Source organism: Salmo salar, chromosome ssa06, assembly GCF_905237065.1.
Source record: "Salmo salar chromosome ssa06, Ssal_v3.1, whole genome shotgun sequence".
In the NCBI taxonomy this organism is placed as follows: domain Eukaryota; kingdom Metazoa; phylum Chordata; class Actinopteri; order Salmoniformes; family Salmonidae; genus Salmo; species Salmo salar.
Window position 1 is genome coordinate 52,321,159 of NC_059447.1, and position 27,820 is coordinate 52,348,978.

The following is a 27,820-nucleotide window of genomic DNA, read 5'->3' on the forward strand; positions in this document are numbered from 1 at the left end:
ACCGAGTCAGTGTGCGGGGATACAGGTTAGTTGAGGTAATTTGGACATGTAGGTAGTGGTGAAGTGACTATGGGGGGGGGGGGGGTCAATGTAAATAGTCCGGTAGCCATTTGATTGATTATTCAGCAGTTTTATGGCTTGGGGGTAGACGCTGTTAAGGAGCCTTTTGGTCCTAGACTTGGCGCTCCAGTACCGCTTGCCATGCGGTAGCAGAGAAAACAATCTATGATTTGGGTGACTGGAGTCTTTGACAATTCTATGGGCTTTCCTCTGACACCGCCTATTATATAGGTCCTGGATGGCAGGAAGCTTGGCCCCAGTGATGTACTGGGCCATACGGACAACCCTCTGTAGCGCCTTATGGTCAGATGCTGAGCAGTTGCCATACCAGACAGTGATGCAACCAGTCAGGATGCTCTCGATGGTGCAGCTGTAGAACTTTTAGAGGATCTGGGGACCCATGCCAAATCTTTTCAGTCTCCTGAGGGGAAAAGGTTTTGTCGTGCCCTCTTCACAACTGGCATGGTGTGTTTGGACCATGATAGTTCTTTGGTGATGTGGACACCAAGGAAATTGAAACTCTCGACTCGCTGGACTACAGCCCCGTCGATGTTAATGGAGGCCTGTTCGGCCCGGCTTTTTCTGTAGTCCACGATCAGCTCCTTTGTCTTGCTCACATTGAGGGAGAGGTTGTTGTCCTGGTACCACACTGCAAGTTCTCTGACCTCCTCTATAGGCTGTCTCATCATTGTCAGTGATCAGGCATACCACTGTTGTGTTGTCAGCAAACTTAATGATGGTGTTGGAGTCATGTTTGGCTACGCAGTCTTGGGTGAACAGGGAGTACAGGAGGGGACTAAGTACACACCCCTGAGGGGCCCCAGTGTTGAGGATCAGCGTGGCAGACGTGTTGTTGCCTACCCTTACCACCTGGGGGCAGCCCGTCAGGAAGTCCAGGATCCAGTTGCAGAGGGAGGTGTTTAGTCCCAGGGTCCTTAGCTTAGTGATGAGCTTCGTGGGAACTATGGTTTTGAACGCTGAGCTGTAGTCAATGAACAGCATTCTCACATAGGTGTTCATTTTGTCCAGGTGGGAAAGGGCAGTGTGGAGTGTGATTGAGATGATGTCATCTGTGGATCTGTTGGGGTGGTATGCAAATTGGAGTGGGTCTAGGGTATCCAGGATGCTGCTGTTGATGTGAGCCATGACCAGCCCTTCAAAGCACTTCACGGCTACAGATGTGAGTGCTACAGGGAGGTAGTCATTTAGGTATTTTACCTTCGCTTCCTTGGGCTCAGGGACTATGGTGGTCTGCTTGAAACATGTAGGTATTACAGACTCGGCCAGGGAGAGGTTGAACATGTCAGTGAAGACCCTTGTCAGTTGCTTTGAGTACATGTCCTGGGAGTCCGTCTGGCCCTGCGGCTTTGTGAATGTTGACCTGTTTAAAGGTCTTGCTCACATCGGCTACCGAGAGCATTATCACACAGTCATCCAGAACAGCTGGTGCTCCCATACATGCTTCAGTGTTGCTTGCTTCGAAGCGAGTATAAAAGGCATTTAGCTTGTCTGGTAGGCTTGTGTCACTGGGCAGCTTGCGTCACTGGGTTTCCCTTTGTAGTCTGTATTAGTTTTCAAGCCCTGTCACATCCGACGAGCGTCAGAGCCGGTGTAGTAGGATTCAATCTTAATCCTGTATTGACTCTTTGCCTGTTTGATGGTTCATCTGAGAGCATAGCGTGATTTCTTATTAGCGTCCGGATTAGTCTCCCGCTCCTTGAAAGCGGCAGCTCTAGCCTTTAGCTCGATGCAGATGTTGCCTGTAATCCATGGCTTCTGGTTGGAATATGTACGTACGGTCACTGTGGGGACGACGTCGTCGATGCAAAAAATGTAAAATAAAGACACACCCCTCGTATTACTAGACGTAGCTTCTTCTCTGTTCTGCCGGTGCATAGAATATCCCGCCAGCTCTATATTACCCATGTCGTCATTCAGTCACGACTTAGTGAAACATAAAATAATACTGTTTTTAATGTTCTATTGGTTGGATAATCGTAATCGTAGGTCAATATTTTCCAATGATTACATGTTAGCGAGTAGAACGGATGGCAGTGGGAATTTACTCGCTCGCCTACGGATTCTCAGAAGGCAGCCTGATCTGCGTCCTCTTTTCCTCCATCTTTTCTTTACGCCAATGACCGGGATTTGGGCCTGTTCCTTGGAAAGCAGTATATCCTTCTCGTCAGACTCGTTAAAGGAAAAAGCTTCTTCCAGTTTGTGGTGAGTAATCGCTGTTCTGATGTCCAGAATTATTTTTGGTCATAAGCGACGGTAACAGCAACATTATGTACAAAATAAGTAAAAAAATAATTTACAAACAATGCAAAACAACTAACAAAATAGCACAGTTGGTTAGGATCATGTAAAACGTCAGGAATTCCTCTTCGGTGCCATCTTAACTTTGTGTGTGTGTGCAGTGACCTTACGCTCCCGTGTTGGACACTTCTGTGTGCAGAACAAGACCCAGGGAAATGCAGGGTCGGAACACAGACCGAAAGGTCACACAGAGAAACGTCACGCACACAATCGGTTCCTTTCACACACACAGTTTCACACTGTCACACAATTTCACATAACACACAGCACTACAGGGGACATTGAGCGGCGCACGGTCTCTGGCGTTTACAAGTCGACAGAGCTCATTGACATTCCGGCCAATCAGGTGGCCAAGGAAGTATTAAAGCGTGACATCACAGCCATGTCCAGAGAAATGATTCCCATGTGGAGTGTATATGGAGCAGCAGTAAAGAAAAGGCTAAATTATTCACATCCCAAAAGGCATCCTATTCCCTCTACAGTGCACTACTTTTGAACATAAAGCTCTGGTCAGAAGTTGTGCACTATTTAGGGAACAGGGTACGGTTTGGAATGCATCCACGTAGCAAACTCTTTTTTAAATAAATAGTCCATAAATGGCCCGCAATTCATAATCTTTGTGGAATAAACTTTTCTTTATACAGAGAACCATAAACACTTAGCGAAGTAATTCTGATTACAGTTTACAATGTATGCTAATCAGGGATGTAGTGGTAAACACAAAGGTTGGTAAATGCTCAACAACATTAATCCAAACAACACTAACTTGGTGTAATAGGTGCATAAAAAACTATTTTTTACATGCATTTAACCTCCATTACTTCGCTGATCCTATTCACGGAAGCAAACAGCATAGCTTAGTATATATCAATGTCAAACATCATACTACTAGGAATCTCCATACTACTAGGAATTTATTTAGGAATTTATTCTGAAACAATGAGCAGGACATTAAACCTGGGCTGTGTTCCAATCTCTATACTATCATACCACTTAGAGTACATTCATTTTAGTGGTATTATGGAGATTGGAACAAAGCCCTGATGTTTTTTTTCAAACCCCCAGCCCCATGGGTGTCTATAGCTCTCTGTATGTTTGATGTTGTGTAGGTGACGATTGCCACAATCACGTTTAAGGTAAGACCCAGGTGCAGACAGTGTCGAAATAACAAAAGTTTATTATTAGAACAGGGGCAGGCAAAAGGACAGGTCAAGGGCAGGCAGAGGTCAGTAATCCAGATAGGTGGGCAAAGGTACAGGACAGCAGGCAGGGTCAGGTCAGGCAGAGGTCAGTAATCCAGATAGGTGGGGCAAAGGTACAGGACGGCAGGCAGGATCAGGGCAGGCAGGCAGGAATGGTCAAAACCAGGAAACAAGAAAACAGGAACTATAAGGAATACCTGGGATAGGATTAAGTAATCCTTCTAAACCCCCCCCCCAAAAAAAAAGATATAGATGTACTATTGTAAAGTGGTTGTTCCACTGGATATCATAAGGTGAATGCACCAATTTGTAAGTCGCTCTCGATAAGAGCGTCTGCTAAATGACGTAAATGTAAATGTAAATATCAAAGACAGGAGCAAGGGGAAAAAAAACGCTGGTAGGCTTGACGAACAAAACGAACTGTCAACAAACAAACAGAGAACACCGGTATAAATACACAGGGGTTATTGGGGAAGATGGGCGACACCTGGAGGGGGGTGGAGACAGTCACCCTATTCGCATCTGCCAAAGAATTATACAAATATGAGCCGGGTGCTCTGCTCTTCCCTCCACTCCTCTAGCACAAACTCAATCAGGTTCTGATGCTTAATGCTAACCCAATTGCCCACTACTAATGTGACTCCACTCTCACTTAAGATAATAAATTAGGAATATCCCTGGTCGCCCTTAGGGGGCAGAGAATCAAGGAGGGAGAGAGGGAGGGAAGCAGTGATGGGGAGGAAAAGGGGAGAGGGTGAATCAGGCAATGGAGGGGGAGCAGGATTAGACATGCACAAGGAAGTCTATGGATGGAAGAAGGCATATTGGCTGAATTAGGGAGGGGTGATGGGGTCTCAAAGCACCAGGGGGAATCAGAAAGGATCCTCCAGTCGATAAATCTCAATGAGCTCCATAGATGATCAGGGATGGGGACATTATCTCCAGTGACAATGTTATTACACTCCATCGATTGGGCCTCTCACAACAAACTGAAAGCATTTGAATACGTCAATATGTTGGAGGAAAGGGTAAATGATTTGTGTCTGGTGTCGAGAGGAGCGAGGGACCCAAAGGGCATAGTAAAGGATCATAGGAGCTTCTATTGTTTTGGTCGCCTTACAATAACACGATTTTCACATCATGTTTTTGTCTGTTTAGGGAAGCTCGAACGTTGTTTGTTTTTTAATGTAAAGGTATTGTGTGTGATATATTGGACACAGGAGAGATTGTCGAGGAGATGGGGTGTGTGTCAAAAGCAGTCGGCCGGATTTGAACCCATGCCAACACCGACGGATGTGTGCTGTAGGCACAAACCACTAGACCATCCTGGCCATGAATGTTATTTTGTTTGACTGATCTTAGTGTCTGTGTGCTCTCTCCACCACAGGTTTAGCCCGTACGAGTGGTACAACCCCCATCCGTGCAACCCAGACTCGGACGTGGTGGAAAACAATTTTACGTTGCTCAATAGTTTCTGGTTCGGCATCGGGGCTCTCATGCAGCAAGGTAGTTGCCTCAGCCTGCTGGTGCTGTGGCTATCTCCGTGTCCCACTCTCTCTGGGGTCCAAGGTTTTAGGCCAGGCTCCGGGCGACACAGGGGCCTCTGGGTGTGTGCTGCATGGTGGTAAAAAAAGAGTCATGAAGCATTTTTAATAGGGCTTAGAAAGGGTTTATGAAGGCACCATTTAACCTTAAAAGTTGTAGTTAGGTTAAAGTGGGAACAAGAATAATGTTGCTACCTCGTTTTCTGATCAAAATGAATGTACAGAGGAAGCTGGAGAGGAAAATATACTGAACATAAAAATAAACGCAACATGTAAAGTGTTGGTCCCATGTTTCGTGAGCTGAAATAAAAGATCCCAGAAATGTTCCATATGCACAAAAAGCTTATTTCTCTCAAATGTTGTGCTCAAATTTGTTTATATCCCTGTTGGTGAGCATTTATCCTATCCCAAGAAAATCCTTCTACCTAACAGGTATGGCATATCAAAAAGCTTAAACAGCATGATCATTACACAGGTGCACCTTGTGCTAGTGACAATAAAAAGGCCACTTTAAAATGTGCAGTATTGTTACACAGCAAAATGCCACATATATCTCAAGTTTTGTGGAAGCCTGCAATTGGCATGCTGACTGCAGGAATGTCCACCACAGCTGTTGCCAGAGAATGTAATGTTAATTTCTTTACCATAGGCTGCCTCCAACATTGTTTTAGAGAATTTGTCAGTACATCCAACTGACCTCACAACTGCAGACCACATGTAACCACACCAGCCCAGCACCTCCACATCCGGCTTCTTCACCTGCGGGATCTTCTGAGACCATCCACCCGGACATCTGATGAATCTGTGGGTGTGCAAAACTGAAGAATTTCTGCACAAACTGTCAGAAACCGTATCAGGGAAGCTCATCTGTGTGCTTGTCTTCCTCACTAGGGTCTTGACTGCAGTTCAGCGTTGTAACCGACTTCAGTGGGAAGATGCTCACCTTCGATGGCCACTGGCACGCTGGAGAAGTGTGCTCTTCACGGATGAATCTCAATTTCAACTGTACCGGGCAGATGACATGGCGTCTTGTTAGCGAGTGATGTGCTGTTGTCAACATTGTGAAGAGAGTGCCCCATGGTAGCAGTGGGGTTATGGTATGGGCAGGCATAAGCTACGGACAATGCACACAATTGCTTTTTATCGATGGCAATTTGAATGCACAGAGATATCGTGACGAGGTCCTGAGGCTCGTTGTCGTGCCATTCATCGACCGCCATCACCTCATGTTTCAGCATGATAATGTATGGCCCCATGTCGCAAGGATCTGTACACAATTCCTGGAAGCTGAAAATGTCCCAGTTCTTTCCGGACCAGACATTTCACCCATTGAGCATGTTTGGGTTGCCCTGGATCGACGTGTATGACAGGGTGTTCCGGTTCCCGCCAACATCCAGAAACTTCGCACAGCCATTGAAGAGGAGTGGGACAACATTCCACAGGCCACAATCAACAGCCTGATCAACTCTATGTGAAGGAGATGTGTCACGCTTTATAAGGAAAATGGTGATCACACCAGATACTGACTAGTTTTCTGATCCATGTCTCTACCTTTCTTTTAAGGTATCTGTGACCAACAGATTCATACCTGTATTCCCAGTAATGTAAAATCCATAGATTAGGGACTAATGAATTTATTTCAATTGACTGATTTCCTTATATGAGCTGTAACTCAGTCAAATCTTTGACATTTGGGCATGTTGCGTTTACATAATTGCTCAGTGTATATTATTTCAAATTATTATTATTTGACATATTTTGTGCTAAGTTATTGTTATAGTGAAGGTGTCTCCTTTAGTGTTATTGCAACTGAATGAACATACAAGTTATAGTCCTTATTGGAGTAGTAACTTTGTGTAGCGACTGTGACAGCCATTTACATTCAGATTGGTTCCTCTATTCTTGAAAGATAATTGCAGAGAAATTCAGTTACTATACAGTTGAAGTCAGAAGTTTACATACACTTAGGTTGGAGTCATTAAATCTTGTTTTTCAACCACTCCACAAATTTCTTGTTAACAAACTATAGTTTTGGCAAGTCGGGTAGGACATCTACTTTGTGCATGACACAAGTCATTTTTCCAACAATTGTTTACAGACACATTATTTCACTTATAATTCACTGCATCACAATTCCAGTGGGTCAGAAGTTTATATATACTAAGTTGACTGTGCCTTTAAACAGCTTGGAAAATTCCAGAAAATGATGTCATGGCATTAGAAGCTTCTGATAGGCTAATTGACATACTTTGAGTCAATTGGAGGTGTACCTGTGGATGTATTTCAAGGCCTACCTTCAAACTCAGTGCATCTTTGCTTGACATCATGGGAAAATCAAAGTAAATCATCCAAGACCTCAGAATAAAAATTGTAGACCTCCACAAATCTGGTTCTCATCCTTGGGCGCAATTTCCAAACGCCTGGACGTACCACATTCATCTGTGCAAACAATAGTATGCAAGTATAAACACCACGGGACCACGCAGCCATCATACTGCTCAGGAAGGAGACGCGTTCTGTCTCCTAGAGATGAATGTACTTTGGTGCGAAAAGTGCAAATCAATCCCAGAATAACAGCAAAGGACCTTGTGAAGATGCTGGAGGAAACTGGTACAAAAGTATCTATAGCCACAGTAAAACGAGTCCTATATCGACATAACCTTAAAGGCCGCTCAGCAAGGAAGAGGCCACTGCTCCAAAACCGCCATAAAAAAGCCAGACTACAGTTTGCGACTGCACATGGGGACAAAGATCGCACTTTTTGGAGAAATATCCTCTGGTCTGATGAAACAAAAATAGAACTGTTTGGCCATAATGACCATCGTTATGTTTGGAGGAAAAAGGGGGAGGCTTGCAAGCCGAAGAACACCATACCAACCGTGAAACACGGGGATGGCAGCATCATGTTGTGGGGGTGCTTTGCTGCAGGAGGGACTAGTGCACTTCACAAAATAGATGGCATCATGAGGTATGAAAATGATGTGGATATATTGAAGCAACATCTCAAGACATCAGTTAGGAAGTTAAAACTTGGTCGCAAATGGGTCTTCCAAATGGACAATGATTCCAAGCACACTTCCAAAGTTGTGGCAAAATTTATTAAGGACAAGAAAGTCAAGGTATTGGAGTGGCCATCACAAAGCCCTGACTTCAATCCCATAGAAAATTTGGGATGGAACTGAAAAAGTGTGTGCGAGCAAGGAGGCCTACAAACCTGACTCAGTTACACCAGCTCTGTCAGGAGGAATGGGCCAAAATTCACCCAACTTATTGTGGGAAGCTTGTGGAAGGCTACCCGAAATGTTTGATCCAATTTAAACAATTTAAATGCAATGCTACAAAATACTAATTGAATGTATGTAATACTTCTGACCCACTGGGAATAGGATGAAAGAAATAAAAGCTGAAATAAATAATTCTCTACTATTATTCTGACATTTCACATTATTAAAATAAAGTGGTGATCCTAACTGACCTAAAACAGGGATTTTTACTAGGATTAAATGTCAATAATTGTGAAAAACCGAGTTTAAATATATTTGGCTAAGGTGTATGTATGTAAACTTCCGACTTCAACTGTATATAGATTAAATGGGGTTGCATTGCAAACCTCCCACCACTATAAAACAATTATAATAATTGGTGTGTAACAGATACCCTTTCCATATGACTGAGCAGAGTCTGTGCTGGCCTGGTTCTGCATCCACCCTAGTTGCTGTAACCATGCTGATGATAAGGACAAAGTGAAAGTAAAATATCAAAACATGTTTGGGTAAGTGTGAAAAGGAGAATGACGAACCAGTGAACGAACTAGCCTTTAGGTATAACTTATCTCTTACCAACTAGCCATGCTGCACTTATTCAACAAGAACAGCTTCATGTCAGGTGCCACTACCCAGAGTCCTCTCCCATTGCCCGCAACAAATTGCCCATAGAGTAGTGGGACGTGGGGTCAGGATGTGAGGTTACCTTGGATACATGACAGTCAGACCCAACCAAGTTGTCAGTTTCCACTAAAGTTTTTGTTGTGAAATGTAAATGTGTAACTTTAAAGAAGTGAATGATTTGTGTTGATGGACGGTAAGTTAAATGAGTATACCTTTAGGACCAGTTTCCTGGACCCAGATGAATCCTATTTTAAGGGCTAAAACGCTCTGTCAATGGATATTCACCATTCAACATGCTTTTTAGTCGAGGAGTAGGCTTAATCTGGGTCCATGAAACCAACCACCTACTGTCCAACTCCCAATACATAATGGAGAGGCTTAAGTACAACACATAGCAACCTTTCTTGCTAATCAACGGACAGTCCCAGTGGCCTGGATTGAAGTCCCACTCAGGATACCCCGGATGATCCACAGAGCACAATATAACCCCTCACTAAGTCCTTTGTGGATGCTGCCTATGTCGACATCTTCTCCATACACCCTTGCTGTAACTTCTGGAATTCTATGTCTCCAATCCTTACACCCCTATCCTCCCCTCCATACCCAGGCTCAGAGCTCATGCCTAAGGCCCTGTCCACCCGGATCGTGGGGGGCATCTGGTGGTTCTTCACCCTCATTATCATCTCCTCCTACACGGCCAACCTGGCTGCCTTCCTCACCGTGGAGCGCATGGAGTCACCCATCGACTCAGTCGATGACCTGGCCAAACAGACCAAGATCCTGTACGGAGTGGTGGAGGACGGATCTACAATGACCTTTTTCAAGGTAGCTAGCTAACCATTGGGCTCACTGCGATAAGTGGTCTTCTGCGGTGTTGTAGTTGTGGGTATCACTCAAATAGCAATCTGCTGTATGGAAAGACCGCAAGAAAATATAATAAACCCCTCAGTTCAAGGTACTAAAAAAGTATTGGCCATGTACTCTTATAATCTCCACCGGGCACAGCCAAAAGAGGACTGGCCACCCCTCTGAGCCTGGTTCCTCTTTAGGGTTCTTCCTAAGTTCCTTCCTTTCTAGGGAGTTTTTCCTAGCCACTGTGCTTCTACATCTGCATTGCTTGCTCTTTTGGGTTTTAGGCTGAGTATAAGCACTTTGTGACATCTGCTGATGTAAAAATTGCTTTATAAATCAATTTTATTGATTGATTGACACTGGAAAGGCCAGTGCTATATGAACCAAATCAATTCTTATTAGAAGAGGTGGATTTCATTAATCTTCCTTTTCTTCCTCCGTTGGTTTGACAGAAGACGAAGATCTCCACTTACGACAAGATGTGGGAGTTCATGAAGAGCCGGCGAACGTCTGTGATTGTGAAAAACATAGACACGGGCATCCAGCGCGTGCTCACCTCCGACTACGCTTTCCTCATGGAGTCCACAACCATTGAGTTTGTCACCCAGCGCAACTGCAACCTTACCCAGATAGGGGGCCTCATCGACTCCAAGGCCTACGGAGTGGGAACACCCATGGGTAACGCATATTGTCCTTATAGTCTATAATAGTCTATATCGCACACATCGCTTTTATCACCTATATCGCTAAAATTGTCCACACCCTTCATATCTCCTATATCACCCATAACTCCTATATCACCCATATCTCCTATATTGCCCATTTTGACCATATCACCGACATCGCCCATCAGCCATGTCACGTTCTATCTGTCAATGACCATGTATATCAGGGCAAGCAGATAAAGGTTGGAGTTTGGAGGGTTGAGACAGATATGGCTAATGTACTGTATGCATACTTGAAAGGGTAGAAGAATGAAGTGTTATGACTGAGTTTGGGAGGTAAGGGTTAAAGTGAAGGGGAAATGGACAATAATATTTATAGGAATTCTACACAGAATCTAGTATTTCCCCACACGTTAAGACAATTGTACGGATTGACATTTGAAAATACCATGCCTGACATAGATAGCTACAGGATCACAATTCAGTTTTTTCTCTGGCATTTCAGTTGGTATGTGTAAACACTGTTCCACTTGACACATACAGTGCATCATAATACACCAGACATACCCAGCCTTTTGTGTTGGGGCAACATTTTTGCCTGGCATATAAAGATTATGTACCACAGAGAAGGTTCTGGGTCCGTATTCCTGGAGCATCTCAGAGTATGATTGCTGATCTAAGATCAGTTTTAACTTTTGGATAATAATGAACAAGATCACATGGAAAGGGGTACCAAATTCTAGATCAGCTCTCCTACTCTCAGTCGCTTTATACGTACGGCCCATAATGTACAGTGCCTTCGGAAAGTATTCAGACCCCTTGACTTTTTCCACATTTTGTTACGTTCCTGGCTTATTCTAAAATTGATTAAATATTTATTTTTTTCTCAGCAATCTACACACAATACCCCATAATGACAAAGCGAAAACAGTTTTGCAGAAATGTTGAAAATTACTGAAAATTCCTGCACAGCCAGAAGAGGACTGGCCACCCCTCATAGCCTGGTTCCTCTCTAGGTTTCTTCCTAGGTTCTGGCCTTTCTAGGAAGTTTTTCCTAGCCACCGTGCTTCTACACCTGCATTGCTTGCTGTTTGGGGTTTTAGGCTGGGTTTCTGTACAGCACTTTGTGACATCATCTGATGTAAGAAGGGCTTTAGAAATAAATTTGATTTGATAACAAAATGTGGAAAAAATCAAAGGGTTTGAATACTTTCCGAAGGCCCTGGTGGGAAAGCTGTTGCTAGTGTTTTCTAATCCCAGTGTCACTGGGGTTATTGTGTTCATGATGAGGCCGCAGGGACCACTGCTACCCCTGGGGTTCGATCCCAGGCTGTGTCACAGCCAGCCCTGACTGGGAGCCGCATAGGGCGATGCACAATTGGCCCAGCGCCATCTGGGTTAGGAGAGGGTTTGGCCAGAGGGCTTTCCTTGGCTCATCGCGCTCTATCGACTCCTTGTGGCGGGCCGGGTGCCTGCAAGCTGTCGTCAGTCAAACGATTTTTATTTCGACACATTGGTGCGACTATCTTCCAGGTTAAGCGAGCAGTGTATTATGAAGCAGCGTGGCTTGATGGGTCATGTTTTGGAGGACACGTATCTCGACCTTCACCTCTCCCGAGCCCGTTGCAGCGATGCGAAAAATTGGGTAAAATTACAAAATAATCATTTAAAAAAGGAATTCCATCACACACATTGCTAAATTATCTCCTATTGCATGCCTGATGTGACGTGTTTTTTCTTCTAAATATCTATTAATAAAAGTTAAATATTAGCTTTTATAAGTGAAATATTAGCAATTGTCTGAAGCCGAAAAAGACAGGAAATTCAAAAGCTCATTTGACCTAACATGCTTTCATCTTTAGCAGTTTGAACTACTGCTAAAGTACTGTAGCTTTACTGATCTACTATACTTCAACAGATGTACTCACATTGGATGGGTTGATTAGGATTCAAACCTTCTCTCAAACAGCCTAATACATGCTTTTAGAGTAGGTTTACCCCAATAATCTACTTGGTAATATAAACATATTTCAATCCCATTCCACTCATTTAAACATTATGGGGACCTTTTCCCAGACAGAGATTAAGCCTAGTTCTGGATAAAAAATCAAGATTAATGGAAAATCTAAATTATTTAGGGTCCAAGACTAGGTGTAATCTGTGTCTGCAAAACCACTCCTTAACCCTACATTTGACCAAGCCTTATCCATAAGGTGACTGAGACAAGGTAGTTGACAGCATTTGTACATACAGTATTTTGAAGCTATACATGGTTTAGGTTCCTGTTATAAACAATGGAGTAATGCAACCTTATATTTTGGGTTATGATAGCGTAAGACAGTTGCGCTGTGCACTTGAAACATTTATAAGTTATAGTATTTAAAGGGTAAATTTGTAATTGCTTAATATATATTTTTATTTTACAATTATTTACACACACCCATTGATTCTTTAAGAATATAACTTATATAATAAATGCCTCATGAGATTAGTCCAATTGTCATATCCCATCAGAACAATGTAATTAGAAACCAACACTGTTTAGCCTCGGAATATGGTTAAAATGTTAATTTTGTATCCATAGAGCTATCGATGAATTTGAAAGTGGTTACATTATTATTATTTCTCCACCACCAATTATTTCGCTTTTTACCAAACAGTGGTGGGGTGTTGGCTTTGTTGTTGTTTGAACTGCAGATTGAACCAATGGGTATATCAAGATTAGGAATGTTGAACAGAATCCCAGATGGCAGATTGCGTGTCTTACATTAACAAAAACATGTTTACATTAACTGGTACATTAATGGTGTAAACCTACTCTAAGAGTATGTATTAAGCTGTTTGAGAGAAGGTTGAATCCTAATCAACCCGTTCAATGTACTTCAACCCGTTGAAGTAAAGCTTCAGTACTCTAGCAGTAGTCAAGCTGCTTATAATGAAAGCCTTGTTAGTACATAGTTCAAATTAGCTTTTGAATTGCCTGTCTTTTTTTCGACTTCAAACAAAAGCTAATATTTCACTTAAAACATTGTTTTTTGTATTCATTTGCAGGGTTTTTTCCCAGAAGGTCTGATAATAGTCCTGCCACCAAACATTATTACTATGCATTATAACTATTTGAAGTTGCAGTGGCATTAAATACTTAAGTAAAAATACTTCAAATCAAAGTTTATTTGTCACGTGCGCCAAATACAACATATGTAGACCTTAGTGAAATGCTTACTTACAAGCCCTTAACCAACAGTGCAGTTTTTAAGTAAAAAAAAGGTATTAGGTAACAATAGATAAGTAAAGAAATTTTAGAAAACAGTAAAATGACAGTGAAAATAACAGTAGTGAGGCTGTATACAGGTGGTAACGGTACAGAGTCAATGTGCGAGTGCACCGGTTAGTCGGGCTATTTGAGGTATTATGTACATGTACGATTAGTAAGGCTAGGCTTCCCGCTAGCGGGACAACTTCTGGTGAAACTGGAGGGTGCGCAATTCAAATAAATAATCATACAAATTATGGATATTAAACATTTATGTACACACAAGTGTCTTATATCGGTTAAAAGCTTAAAGTCTTGTTAAAACCTCTTCAGCGTCTGATCCCGTTAGCGGGATCAAAATCCAGCGAAAAATCATATCGCCAATTAGCATTAAAAAAAAATCATAATTAAAAAAAAAAAAAATAATATATATATTTTTTTTTTATAGATACACCTCTCCTGAATCGACCCACGTCGTCCGATTTCAAAAAGGTTTTACAGGAAAAGCAAATCATTACATTATATTAGATGAGTCCATCGTAAAAAGCAGCTTCATAGCCATTTTCCGACCAACCACTTGCATCACATATAATCAAAAAACAGCTAAATGCAGCACTAACCTTTTACAAACTTCATCAGATGGCACCCCTAGGACATCATGTTATACAATGCATGCATTCTTTTGTTCAATAAAGGTCATATTTATATATAAAAACAGCATTTTACATCTCTGTCTGACGTTGACTACATAATTTCCCCTCAAAAGCGTCCCGGTAAACAATGCTACATTTCCCTAAATTACTATACTATAACGATTTTTTAAATGTATATTGTCAATCTAACATTTATAGATGAATATCTCTTGAGAACACCCGTCATACCAGATTTTAAATTAACTTTACTGGGTAATCACACTTTGCGATAAAAGGAGATGCGATACTCAGAAAATTAGCTAATATACAGAGCTCGGCGCCATCTTGGAAAGAATCTCATGTCACATCTTATCTTCTATAATATTGTCAATAATCGCCTACCTTTAGTTGTCTTCATCAGAAAGCATCCCAGGTCCACAACAGATGTATTTTCGGTCAAAAAGTCCATACTTCACGTTCCATTAGCCTGATGTTGGTAGCGCGTCCTATGGCTCTCTCCAAGCGCAGCTCTGAAGTTCATAATAAATGCAATGCTCGCGCATGTAGGTTCGTTCAAACATGTCAAACGTTGTATAAAATAAATCTTCAGGGCCTCTAACACCAAGAGAGCCAATAAGATTCGAGGGGGATGATGTCATGGCCTTTAAAACCGTATCCAAAGGTGGGGGCAGACATGGCCGCCGGCGTCATAATGGTGATGGCCCATCCCCTGTGACCAATTTCAAACTCGTGTCATTCACTGAGTTTTGACTCTATAAGGCTCAAACCACTGTGAAAGGACTGGCGACATCTAGTGGAAGCAATAGGAAGTGCTCACTGAACCATGGTTAACGGTGTGATTAATAAGGAAAGATGAGAAGTCAAGTCCACAATTCAGAATTCCACTTCCTGTTTCAATCGGTCTCGGGGTTTTGACTGCCATTTGAGTTCTGTTATACTCACAGACACCATTCAAACAGTTTTAGAAACTTTAGAGTGTTTTCTATCCATATATAATAAGTATATGCATGCCCTATCTTCTGAGTTTGATTAGTAGGCCGTTGAAAATGGGAACGATTTTTTTTCAAAATGCGCTGTGGCGCCCCCTATCCTACGGTATCCTCAAGAGACTGCACTGTCTGATTTACAGTAGGCTTTACAGCGAAAGCATGCCATGCAATTGTTTGATGACGGCGCCCCACCGGCAGAGGTTTCATAAATTCACAAATAGCGATTAAATATTCACTTACTTTTTGAAAATCTTCCTCTGATTTGTCATCCAAAGGGTCCCAGCTACAACATGTAGTGTCATTTTGTTAGATAAAATTAATCTTTATATCCCAAAAAGTCTGTTTAGTTGGCGCCATCGATTTGAGTAATCCACTCGTTCAACATGCAGAGAAAGGAATCCAAAAATCTACCCCTAAACTTTGTTAAAACAAGTCAAAATATGTTTCTATTTAATCCACAGATACCTTAAAATGTAATTAAACTATAATATTTCATACGGAAAGAAGTATGTTCAATAGGAAAGCGATATTAGCAGGTGCATGTCCTCTTTGTCGTGGGCGCATACACGAATTTCCAAGTCTGCGTCCCTGTACTAAAACTCATTATTCTTCCTTGTTTTGGAAGAAACAAGTCGGAAACCTTGAACAAAGACTACTGACACCCAGAGGAAGGCATAGTAATTGCATACTGGGAGCTAGATTTAATTTTTTACCTATACGTTCCATTAGAAGAGCATGGGCTCTCAAAGAAAAAAAAGGGCTGGTTGGGTTTACTTTGGATTTTCTCCTACCATATCTATTGTGTTATAGTCTCCTACATTATTTTAACATTTCTACAAACGTCAGAGCGTTTTCTTTCCAATGGTACCAATTATATACATATCCTAGTTTCAGGGCCTGAGCAACAGGCAGTTTCCTTTGGGCACGTCAGTCAGGCGGAAATTGACAAAAATAATAATAAAATAATATAATAATAGTTTTAAAGTGATGATAGATGATAAACATAGAGTAGCAGCAGCGTAAAAGAGAGGTTGGGGGGGGGGGTGACGACGACGACACAATGCATAGTCCGGGTAGCTATTTAATTAGCTGTTCAGGAGTCTTATGGCTTGGGGTAAAAGCTGTTGAGGAGTCTTTTGGTCCTAGACTTGGCGCTCCGGTACCTCTTGCCATGCGATAGCACAGAGAACAGTCTATGACTGGGGTGGCTGGAGTCTTTGAACATTTTTAGGGCCTTCCTCTGACACCGCCTGGTATAGAGGTCCTGGATGGCAGGAAGCTTGGCCCCAGTGATGTACTGGGCCGTACGCACTACCCTCTGTAGTGCCTTGCTGTCGGAGGCTGAGCAGTTGCCGTACCAGGCAGTGATGCAACCAGTCAGGAGGCTCTCGATGTTGCAGCTGTAGAACCTTTTGAGGATCTGAGGACCCATGCCAAATCTTTTTAGTTTCCTGAGGGGGAACATGCTTTGTCGTGCCCCCTTCACGATTGTCTTGGTGTGTTTGGACCATTCTAGTTTGTTGGTGATGTGAACACCAAGGAACTTGAAGCTCTCAACTTGCTCCACTACAGCTCCGTTGATGAGAATGGGAGCATGCTCGGTCCTCCTTTTCCTGTAGTCCACAATCATCTCCTTTGGCCTGATTAAGTTGAGGTATAGGTTGTTATTCTGGCACCACCTAGCCAAGTCTCTCACCTCCTCCCTACAGGCTGTGTCATTGTTGTCAGTGATCAGGCCTACCACTGTTGAGTTAAGGATCAGCGTGGCAGATGTGTTGTTACCTACCCTTACCAGCTGGTGGCGGCCCATCAGAAAGTCCAGGATTCCAGTTGCAGAGGGAGGTGTTTAGTCCCAGGATCCTTAGCTTAGTGATGAGCTTTGAGGGCACGATGGTGTTGAACACTGAGCTGTAGTCAGTGAATAGCATTCTCACGTAGGTGTTCCTTTTGTCCAGGTGGGAAATAGAGATAGCATCATCTGTGGATCTGTTTGAGCGGTATGCAAATTGGAGTGGGTCTAGGGTTTCTGGGATAATGGTGTTAATGTGAGTCATGACCAGCCTTTCAAAGCACTTCATGGCTACGGACGTGAGTGCTACGGTTCTGTAGTCATTTAGGCAGGTTATCTTAGTGTTCTTGGGCGTAGGGACTATGGTGGTCTGCTTGAAACATGTTGGTATTACAGACATGTTGAAAATGTCAGTGACGACACCTGCCAGTTGGTCAGCACATGCCTGGAGCACCCGTCCTGGTAATCCGTCTGGCCCAGCGGCCTTGTGAATGTTGACTTGTTTAAAGGTTTTACTCACGTCGGCTGTGGAGAGCGTGATCACACAGTCGTCCAGAACAGCTGATGATCTCTTGCATGCCTCAGTGTTGGTTGCCTTGAAGCGAGCATAGAAGTGATTCAGCTCGTCTGGAAGACTCGTGTCACTGGGCAGCTCACGGCTGTGCTTCCCTTTGTAGTCTGTAATAGTTTGCAGGCCTTGCCACAGCCGATGAGCGTCGGAGCCGATGTAGTACGATTCAATCTTAGTCCTGTATTGGCACTTTGCTTGTTTGATGGTTCATCTGAGGGCATAGCGGGATTTCTTGTAAGCGTCCGGGTTAGAGTCCCGCTCCTTGAAGGCGGCAGCTCAACCCTTTAGCTCAGTGAGGATGTTGCCTGTAATCCATGGCTACTGGTTGGGGTATGTACATGCAGTCACTGTGGGGATGACGTCATCAATGCACTTATTGATGAAGCCAGTGACTGATGTGGTGTACTCCTCAATGCCATCGGAGGAATCCCTGTGCTAGCAAAACAGTCCTGTAGTTTAGCATCTGCGTCATCTGACCACTTCTTTATTGGCCGTGTCACTGGTGCTTCCTGCTTTAGTTGTTGCTTGTAAGCAGGAATCAAGAGGATAGAATTAGGGTCAGATTTGCCAAATGAGGGGGAGGGAGAGCTTTATATGCATCTCTGTGTGTGGTGTAAAGGTGGTCTAAAGTTTTTTTCCTCTTGTTGCACATTTAACATGCTGATAGAAATTAGGTAAGACTGATTTCAGTTTTCCTGCATTAAAGTCTAGTTCCGCCATTTTCTGTTTGCTTATTTCCTTATACAGCTGACTGAGTGCGGTCTTAGTGCCAGCATTCGTCTGTGGTGGTAAATAAACAGCCACAAAAAAATATAAATGAAACTCTCTTGGCAAATAGTGTGGTCTACAGCTTATCATAAGATACTGCACTTCAGGCGAGCAAAATCTAGACACTTCCTTAGATTTCATGCACTAGCTGTTGTTTGCAAATATACACAGACCGCCCCCCCCCCGTGCTGTTCTATCTAGCCGGTGCAGCGTATATCCCGTCAGCTGAATGCTATCCATGTCGTCATTCAGCCACGATTCGTTGAAACATAAAATATTACAGTTTTTAATGTCCCGTTGGTAGGATATTCGTGATCGTACCTCGTCTAATTTATAGTCCAATGATTGTACTTTGGCAAGTAATATTGATGGTAAAGGCAGATTTCCCACACGCCATCGGCAGATCCTTACAGGGCACCCCGCCCTGTGTCTTCTATACCTGCGTTACTTTCTCCTGCCAATGATGGGGATATTGGCCTTGTCGGGTGACTGAAGTACATCCTGTGCGTCCTGCTTGTTGAAGAAAACATCTTTGTCTAATCCGAGGTGAGTGATCGCTGTCCTGATATCCAGAAGCTATTTTTTGCCGTAAGATACGGTGACAGAAACATTATGTACAAAATAAGTTACAAATAACGAGAAAAAACACATAATAGCACAATTGGTTAGGCGCCCGTAAACAGCTGCCATTTCTTCCGGTGCCAGTAGTTTTTTTGAGTATGTGTACTTTATTTTACCATTTATATTTTTGACAACTTGGAAAATGGTCCAATTCACACACTTCTCAAGAGAACATCCCTGGTCATCCCTTTTGCATCTCATCTGGCGGACTCACCAAGCACACATGCTTCATTTGTAAATGATGTCTGAGTGTTGGAGAGTGCCCCTGGCTATACATAAATAAAAAAAACAAGAATAGTGCCATCTGGTTTGCTTAATATAAGGAACTGTAATTTTTTTATACTTTTACTTTTGATATTTAAGTATATTTTTCCAATTACATTTACTTTTGATACTTAAGTATATTTCAAACCAAATACTTTTAGACTTTTATTCAAGTAGTATTTTACTGGGTGACTTTCACTTTTACTTGAGTCATTTTCTTTTAAGGTATCTTTACTTTTAAGTATGACAATAGGGTACCTTTTCCACCACTGCGAAATAGCATAAAACAACATGGCTGTCAATGGTTGGTTTTCTAAATAGTACAGATCTTTAACAGTTTAAGCTACAGACACTAGACCAGCTGTAAAAAGGTATTACAATTACATAGCTAGTTAATGCCTACATTTACATAAAAGGAATACATTTACCAGAGTACCTAACTTCCCCATGAACGATTTTCTCAATATCATAACAAAACACTGATACACTGATAGACAAGGACAGTCACACTAATTGAAAATACAACGATATACAGACTATACAACAACAAAAATACACCACCTGTGGGCCGGCAGTTGGCAAATCCTGATATACGGTCAAGTTGGTTCAGACAGTATGACGGGGAGAGGTAAGTGAGGCCAAATGTAAGATTAGAGCCATTATGATAGATGTGTGGCAGAAGAGGTGGGAGAGCAAGCCCAAGGGCTGGCATTTATATGCCCTCCAAAGAAATGTTGGCGGACCAAGATTCAAAGGTTAGATTAGGAAGGAAGAGGTGGTGTTTGCTCGGTTGCGCCATTGACATCTGGTTGGCAAGCATGTAAATGGTTTGTGTACGGAGGGTATGCTTGATGAAACAGTAAAGCATGTATTCATGTATTGTAGTAAGTACCAGTATTTGGAAGAGAGGGAAAGTTTGATGTGTAGTGTTATTGAGGTTGGATGGGGATGGGTGTGGTTTGGAAGGGATTTGGCGGAGAGTTTGTTAGAAGTTAGTAGTTCCCTTTTTTAGTAGTGCAGGGTTAGGTAGGTGTCAAGGCTGGCTCAAGGAAGCAGGAGAGGTAGAGTCAAGCGCAGGAGACAGTAAATTCTTGAACACACTTTAATCCGTATGTACAAAAATAAAGATAGTCCAAACACGGTAAGGTAGGGCGTCAAACAGTATCGCGCTCCAAAACCCTTGTAGACGTCACAAAATGGGACGCAGCCCATAAATACCTCTGCGGTGATCAAACACAAAACCAACCACAGGGAAAAACACACGTTCCTCAAGAACCACAAAACCTGACAAGGAACATAATCACGCACAAACACAGACATACCTCGCTAAACTAAATAACCCCCCCTACTAATAACTAACCCAAAACAGGTGCGTGCCTACCTAGACCTAACCAACAGAAAGTGAAACAAAAAGGATCGATGGCAGCTAGTAGGCCGGCGACGACGACCGCCGAGCGCCGCCCGGTCGAGGAGGGGCGCCACCATCCGTCGGTGTCGTGACAGTAGGAGAGTTTCGTTTTTCTTAATGTTTGTTTGTTTATTCATGTAGTCTGTAAGCTGTGATTGACTACATACAGCTGAAGTCGGAAGTTTACATACACTTAGGTTGGAGTCATTAAAACTTGTTTTTCAACCACTCCACAAATTTCTTGTTAACAAACTATAGTTTTGGCATGTCAGTTAGGACTTCTACTTTGTGCATGACAGGTCGAATGGCAAGAATTGTGCAAGCTAACAGGCGAGCCAAAAACAGGCAAATAATGGCGAAATAGAACAGTGGTGCAGAACGGCATCTCGGAACGCAAAACTCGTTGGTCCTAGTCACTTATGGGCTATTGCAGCAGGAAACCACACCAGGTTCCACTCCTATCAGCTAAAAACCAGAAGAAGCGGCTCCAGTGGGCCTGCAATCACCAACACTGGACAATTGATGAGTAGAAAAACATTGCCAGGTCCAACAAATCCCGGTTCCTGTTGCGTCATGCTGAAGACAGTTAGGATTGTGGTGTAAGAAGCATGAATCCATTGCCCCATCCTGCCTGGTATCAACAGTACAGGCTGATGGAGGTGGTGTAATGGTGTGGGGAATGTTTTCCTGGCACGCGTTAGGTCCCTTGATACCAATTGAGCAATGTTTAAATGCCACACCTTGTAGAATCCATGCCCCAAAGAATTCAAACCTGAACTAAACTCAGCAAAAAAAGAAACGCCCCTTTTTCAGGACCCTGTCTTTCAAAGATAATTCGTATAAATCCAAATAACTTCACCAATCTTTATTGTAAAGAGTTTAAACACTGTTTCCCATGCTTGTTCAATGAACCATAAACAATTAATCAACAAGCACCTGTGGAACGGTCGTTAAGAAATTAACAGCTTACAGACTGTAGGCAATTAAGGTCACAGTTATGAAAACTTAGGACACTAAAGAGGCCTTTCTACTGACTCTGAAAAACACCAAAAGAAAGATGCCCAGGATCCCTGCTCATCTGCGTGAACGTGCCTTAGGCATGCTGCAAGGAGGTATGAGGACTTCAGATGTGGCCAGGGCAATAAATTGCAATGTCCGTACTGTGAGATGCCGAAGACAGCGATACAAGGAGACAGAACGGACATCTGATCATCCTCACAGTGGCAGACCATGTGTAACAACACCTGCACAGGATCAGTACATCCGAACATCACACCTGCGGGACAGGTACAGGATGGCAACAACAACTGCCCGAGTTACCCCAGGAACGCACAATCCCTCTATCAGTGCTCAGACTGTCCGCAATTGGCTGAGAGAGGCTGGACTGAGAGCTTGTAGGCCTGTTTTAAGGCAGGTCCTCACCAGACATCACCGGCAACAACATCGCCTATGGGCACAAACTCACCGTCGCTGGACCAGACAGGACTTGCAAAAAGTGCTCTTCACTGATGAGTCACGGTTTTGTCTCACCAGGGGTGATGGTTGGATTCGCATTTATCGTTGAAGGAATGAGCGTTACACTGAGGCCTGTGCTCTGGAGCGGGATCGATTTGGAGGTGGAGGGTCCGTCATGGTCTGGGTCTGGGGTGGTGTGTCACAGCATCATCGGACTGAGCTTGTAGTCATTTCAGGCAATCTCAACGCTGTGCATTACAGGGAAGACATCCTCCTCCATCATTTGGTACCCTTCCTGCACGCTCATCCTGACATGACCCTCCAGCATGACAATGCCACCAGCCAGACTGCTTGTTCTGTGCGTGATTTCCTGCAAGACAGGAATGTCAGTGTTCTGCCATGGCCAGCGAAGAGCCTCGGATCTCAATCCCATTGAGCACATCTGGGACATGTTGGATCGGAGGGTGAGGGCTAGGGCCATTCCCCCCAGAAATGTCCAGGAACTTGCAGTTGCCTTGGTGGAAGAGTGGGGTAACATCTCACAGCAAGAACTGGCAAATCTGGTGCAGTCCATGAGGATGCACTGCAGTACTTAATGCAGTTCTCAGTTGTTGAATCTTATGTTCATACAAATATTTACACATCTTAAGTTTGCTGAAAATAAACGCAGTTGACAGTGAGAGGACGTTTCTTTTTTGCTGAGTTTAGATGTACCTAATAAACTGGCCACTGAGTGTATTTCATGATGTGTAACATGTGCAATGATGTGCCAAATCTTGATTTAGTGACTATTATAGGGTAAGCATAGGAATAAGTCGCCTCAATATTTGTAACTATCGGTTATATCATCAGTTTTGTAGAATAATTCTCATGTTAAGGCATCAATCAGCAGTAGAAACAATAAGAAAGCCGTCACCCCACCCCTGATTCAACTGAGGTATGTGGCTGGAGAAATGTAACCTTCCTATGGATGCAAGTTATCCATGATAACAAAAATATAGTTTTAACCATATTTTGAGTCTATATAGTATTTGTTTACATATGTTGGGTTCTGATAGGGTACGACAGCTACCGCATCTATAAGTTATATTCTTCAAGAATAAATGGGTGCATATCATTCATTTATAAGTCCAAAAATGTTTGTAGCAACTGCTGATTGCCACTAAGGTTAGAGGGAGAATGGTGATCTGTGAGCAGTGCTTCCTTTCTTTTGATCCTATCAGAATGGACACAGACCTCAATGACGCACTTAGCGAACATTCTCTCTGCATGGTGTTTTGGAAAATGCATGTTACATCTTCGGCCGTTGTAGGAAAGATGCATTGTTAAAACACTCGTAAGTCTATATTCCATCGCTATCGGGAAACCGGCCCTGGCTAGCTACAGACTGGCGACCTTCGGTCTCTGCTTTGGCAATGCCACACCGTTATCAACTAGCTACAGGCTTGCTAGTTAGCTTTACATTCCTCCTGCTAGTAGCCAATAATAGTTTTTCCTGTCAGCAAACACGTCTAGGTCCTAAAAGTTATGACATTAGCTAACTAGCCAGTTATTTAGCCAGCTAGCTAGCTATTTATGATTATACATTGATTTGACCTAGCTAGTTAACGTTATCCACCAGAGAGACATTCAGGTCTTAGCTACGATTCCCAGCTAGTTGCCTAATGTTAGTTGTAAACAGCCGAGTTGATTTCCTATTTTTAAAAGTACTTGAAGAGATGAATAACTAGCTAATTAACATTGGTATTAGAAAGCTCTATTTGTTTCTCGCAGTCTAGATCTGATATGAAGTTTTTTGTAATAGTTTTCTAGATCAAGGATATCAATATCCACCTTTTATCTATCAACACATTTGAAAATACAGTACAACTCCAATACAAGTAAGTACAGAATAATATTTTTTTGTACATTTACCATTTTCTCAATATTTCTACTCAATTTATACTGGAAACCTGCCTTTATCTATGTATGTGGGTGTGTGTGTGTAATAATGTGTACATCTCCCACCAATGTGACACCCCCAGGTTCGAACCCGCTTTGAGAAGGTTCTGGAGGTGGTGACCCACTACACCCCTGGCTACATGGAGGAGATGGAGTCTATCTTTGACCAATCACAGGAGAAGGAGAGGAATAGGATCACCAACAATGAGAGGTACGCTACTCCTGCAGTCATACTGTTACTAGGAGGGTGTGTGTGGATGTGGGTGGACAAACTGAGCTCGTGTAAGAACACCCACAGACCGGCCATGCCCACTGACACACGCACACAGCGGGCTAATGGAAGTCAATGGGAGTGTACTGTAATATGTGATGATGTAGACTTCATCCCCTTTGTTATTATCAGTTAGGCTAATGTAGTGAACAGTGTTACAAGCTAATGTAGCAGACTGTATAACAGTAGTGTATGGTCAAACAATGTGACCAATATTAGAGACTGCTGGAGGGTAATATACTGGACCGGCCTGCCTTGTTGTTCAATGGAGTCTAATGAAACCTCTCTTTCAGGAGTGGGCACCAAAACAGTAAATAAGAGTTTACATCTGGGTCTCACCTTGTGCCCTTATAGTCTATGTACAGTTGAAGTTGGAAGTTTACATACACTTAGGTTGGAGTCATTAAAACACATTTTTGCAACCACTCCAAATATTTCTACTATAGTTTTGGCAAGTCAGTTAGGACATCTACTTTGTGCATGACACAAGTAATTTTTCCAACAATTGTTTACAGACAGATTATTTCACTTATAATTCCCTGTCTCACAATTCCAGTGGGTCAGATGTTTACATACACTAAGTTCACTGTGCTTTTAAACAGCTTGGGAAATTCCAGAAAATGATGTCATGGCTTTAGACGCTTCTGATACTTTGAGTCAATTTGAGGTGTACCTGTGGATGTATTTCAAGGCCTACCTTCAAACTCAGTGCCTCTTTGCTTGACATCATGGGAAAATCAAAAGAAATCAGCCGAGACCTCAGAAACAAATTGTAGACCTCCACAAGTCTGGTTCATCCTTGGGAGCAATTTCTAAATACCTGAAGGTACCACGTTCATCTGTACAAACAATGGTACGCAAATATAAACTCCATGGGACCACGCAGCCGTCATAATGCTCAGGAAGGAGACGCATTCTGTCTCCTAGAGATGAACGTACTTTGGTGCGAAAAGTGCAAATCAATCCCAGAACAATAGCAAAGGACCTTGTGAAGATGCTGCAGGAAACAGGTACAAAAGTATCTATAGCCACAGTAAAACGAGTCCTATATCGACATAACCTGAAAGGCCGCTCAGCATGGAAGAAGCCACTGCTCCAAACCCGCCATAAAAAAGCCAGACTACGGTTTGCAACTGCACATGGGGACAAAGATCGTACTTTTTGGAGAAATATCCTCTGGTTTGACGAAACAAAAATAGAACTGTTACGCCATAAAGTTATGTTTGGAGGAAAAAGAGGGAGGCTTGCAAGCTGAAGAACACCATCCCAACCGTGAAGCACGGGGGTGGCAGCATCATGTTGTGGGGATGCTTTGCTGCAGGAGAGACTGGTGCACTTCACAAAATAGATGGCATCATGAGGAAATAAAATGATCTGGATATATTGAAGACATCAGTCAGGAAGTTAAAGCTTGGTCGCAAATGGGTGTTCCAAATGGACAATGACCCCAAGCATACTTCCAATGTTGTGGCAAAATGGCTTAAGGACAACAAAGTCAAGGTATTGGAGAGGCCATCGTAAAGCCCTGACCTCAATCCCATAGAAAATATGTGGGCAGAACTGAAAAAGCGTGTGCGAGCAAGGAGGCCTACAAACCTGACTCAGTTACACCAGCTCTGTTAGGAGGAATGGGCCAAAATTCACCCAACCTATTGTGGGAAGCTTGTGGAAAGCTACCCAAAATGTTTGACCCAAGTTAAACATTTTAAAGGCAATGCTACCAAATACTAATTGAATGTATGTAAACTGCTGACCCACGGGGAATGTGATGACAGAAATAAAACCTGAAATAAATCATTCTCTATACTATTATTCTGACATTTCACATTATTAAAATAAAGTGGTGACCTGACCTAAAACAGGGAATGTTTACTAGGATTAAATGTCAGGAATTGTGAAAAACTCAGTTTATATGTATTTGGCTAAGTTGTATGTAAACTTCCGACTTCAACTGTACATTAGCATAGGCTATGCTGCAGCAAATGTAGGTCTACCTTTCACAATACAGTGATGAGATCATAGGTCCACAAACTGAGATGGGCTGTCGGCCCCCACCCTGAGCGTTGATAATTCATCATGCGGTGACCAGAGAGAAGGCCGTAGAGAATACAGATTTAGACATTGCATATAATTTAACAGTTCCATTTCACGTCATGCTGTTCATATAAATAATTTATTATAATATACCGGTTTCTCACAGTTACTTATCCCGGAGAAAGGGAGTGGTTTTGGGTTGTAAATCTCGGTAACTGGGTTCCCGCCATTCAACCCTATTCCTCACCTCGCCTCTCCCAGGCTACCGTATGTGGACACTATCCAACTCTGTGAACACATTGACTATACTTCAATGGATGTTTGTTACGTGTACCTGTTTGCTTTCTTTGCCGACCACAAGCATGTAGGTTAGATATGAGAGCATTGCTTGGTTTTTAAAAAGTTTCAATGATGCTACCGTTTACAAACAAAGTAATTGTGACATCATTTATGTTTTTCAGGTGATTCTCTAGAGGACTCTATTCCTCGGAATGCGATTAGTTTAATCAGGTGTGTTAGCTGGGGTAGTGGAAAAAGTGTGACACCAATCAGGCCCCTGAGGGCTGGAGTACCACGTTGAGGATGACCAGATCGATATGGAACCAACAGACTCAACACAAGATCCAGCTTGATCTGATACAGGTCTCTCCTGGAGAGTTACCGTCTTGTAGGTTTTGTCCAACCCTTATCTAGTGTACCTGATTCTAATAACTAACTGGTTGATAAGCTATAGGAGTGTAACTCTCCAGCAGATCTGAACCTCCACCTAGTCCCCACACCCTTTTCTCTTGTAATCTCGCTCACTCTACTATAGCTGTCTTTGGTGATTGGACTGAGAGGGGTGTAAACACAGACAGCTTGCAGCTACCACATTTAACAATGTGATTCACTCACCATTACATCATCATTTAAAATAAAGAATAATATTTGTTTAATGTTCTTGTTTGTTTGTACTAAGGAGGTCCAGTGGGTTAAAAATATGAACGGTACTGATGACTGTATTACACTCATCTTGGTATGGTTGACTTGAGAATAATATTGTGTTTTTGTATTGTAATACTTTCTGTTACTGGTCTCATCACCTGTTGCTTGCATTTCAATAGCTAAGTTATTTATGAATTACACACAGGGGCACCTCTTTCCTTTTAGGGGACCTTAGCAAGATTTAGTTGTGGGCCACCCACCTACATTTTACATTTGTCGTTTAGCAGATGCTCTTTTCCAGAGTGACATACATGAGCAGTTAAGTCCCTTGCTCAAGGGCACATCAACAG

The 27,820-nt window shown here is 42.7% G+C and overlaps 1 protein-coding gene across 1 annotated transcript in view; it reads left to right on the top strand.

The window, feature by feature from the left end:
* LOC106607558 (glutamate receptor ionotropic, kainate 2) overlaps window positions 1-27,820 on the top strand; it is a 235,189-nt gene that overhangs the window by 186,118 nt on the left and 21,251 nt on the right. The window contains exons 13-15 of the mRNA XM_014204602.2: window positions 4,969-5,087; window positions 9,620-9,837; window positions 10,317-10,542. Of these exons, the coding sequence (XP_014060077.1) occupies window positions 4,969-5,087; window positions 9,620-9,837; window positions 10,317-10,542 (563 nt within the window). The remainder of the gene's footprint in view (window positions 1-4,968; window positions 5,088-9,619; window positions 9,838-10,316; window positions 10,543-27,820) is intronic.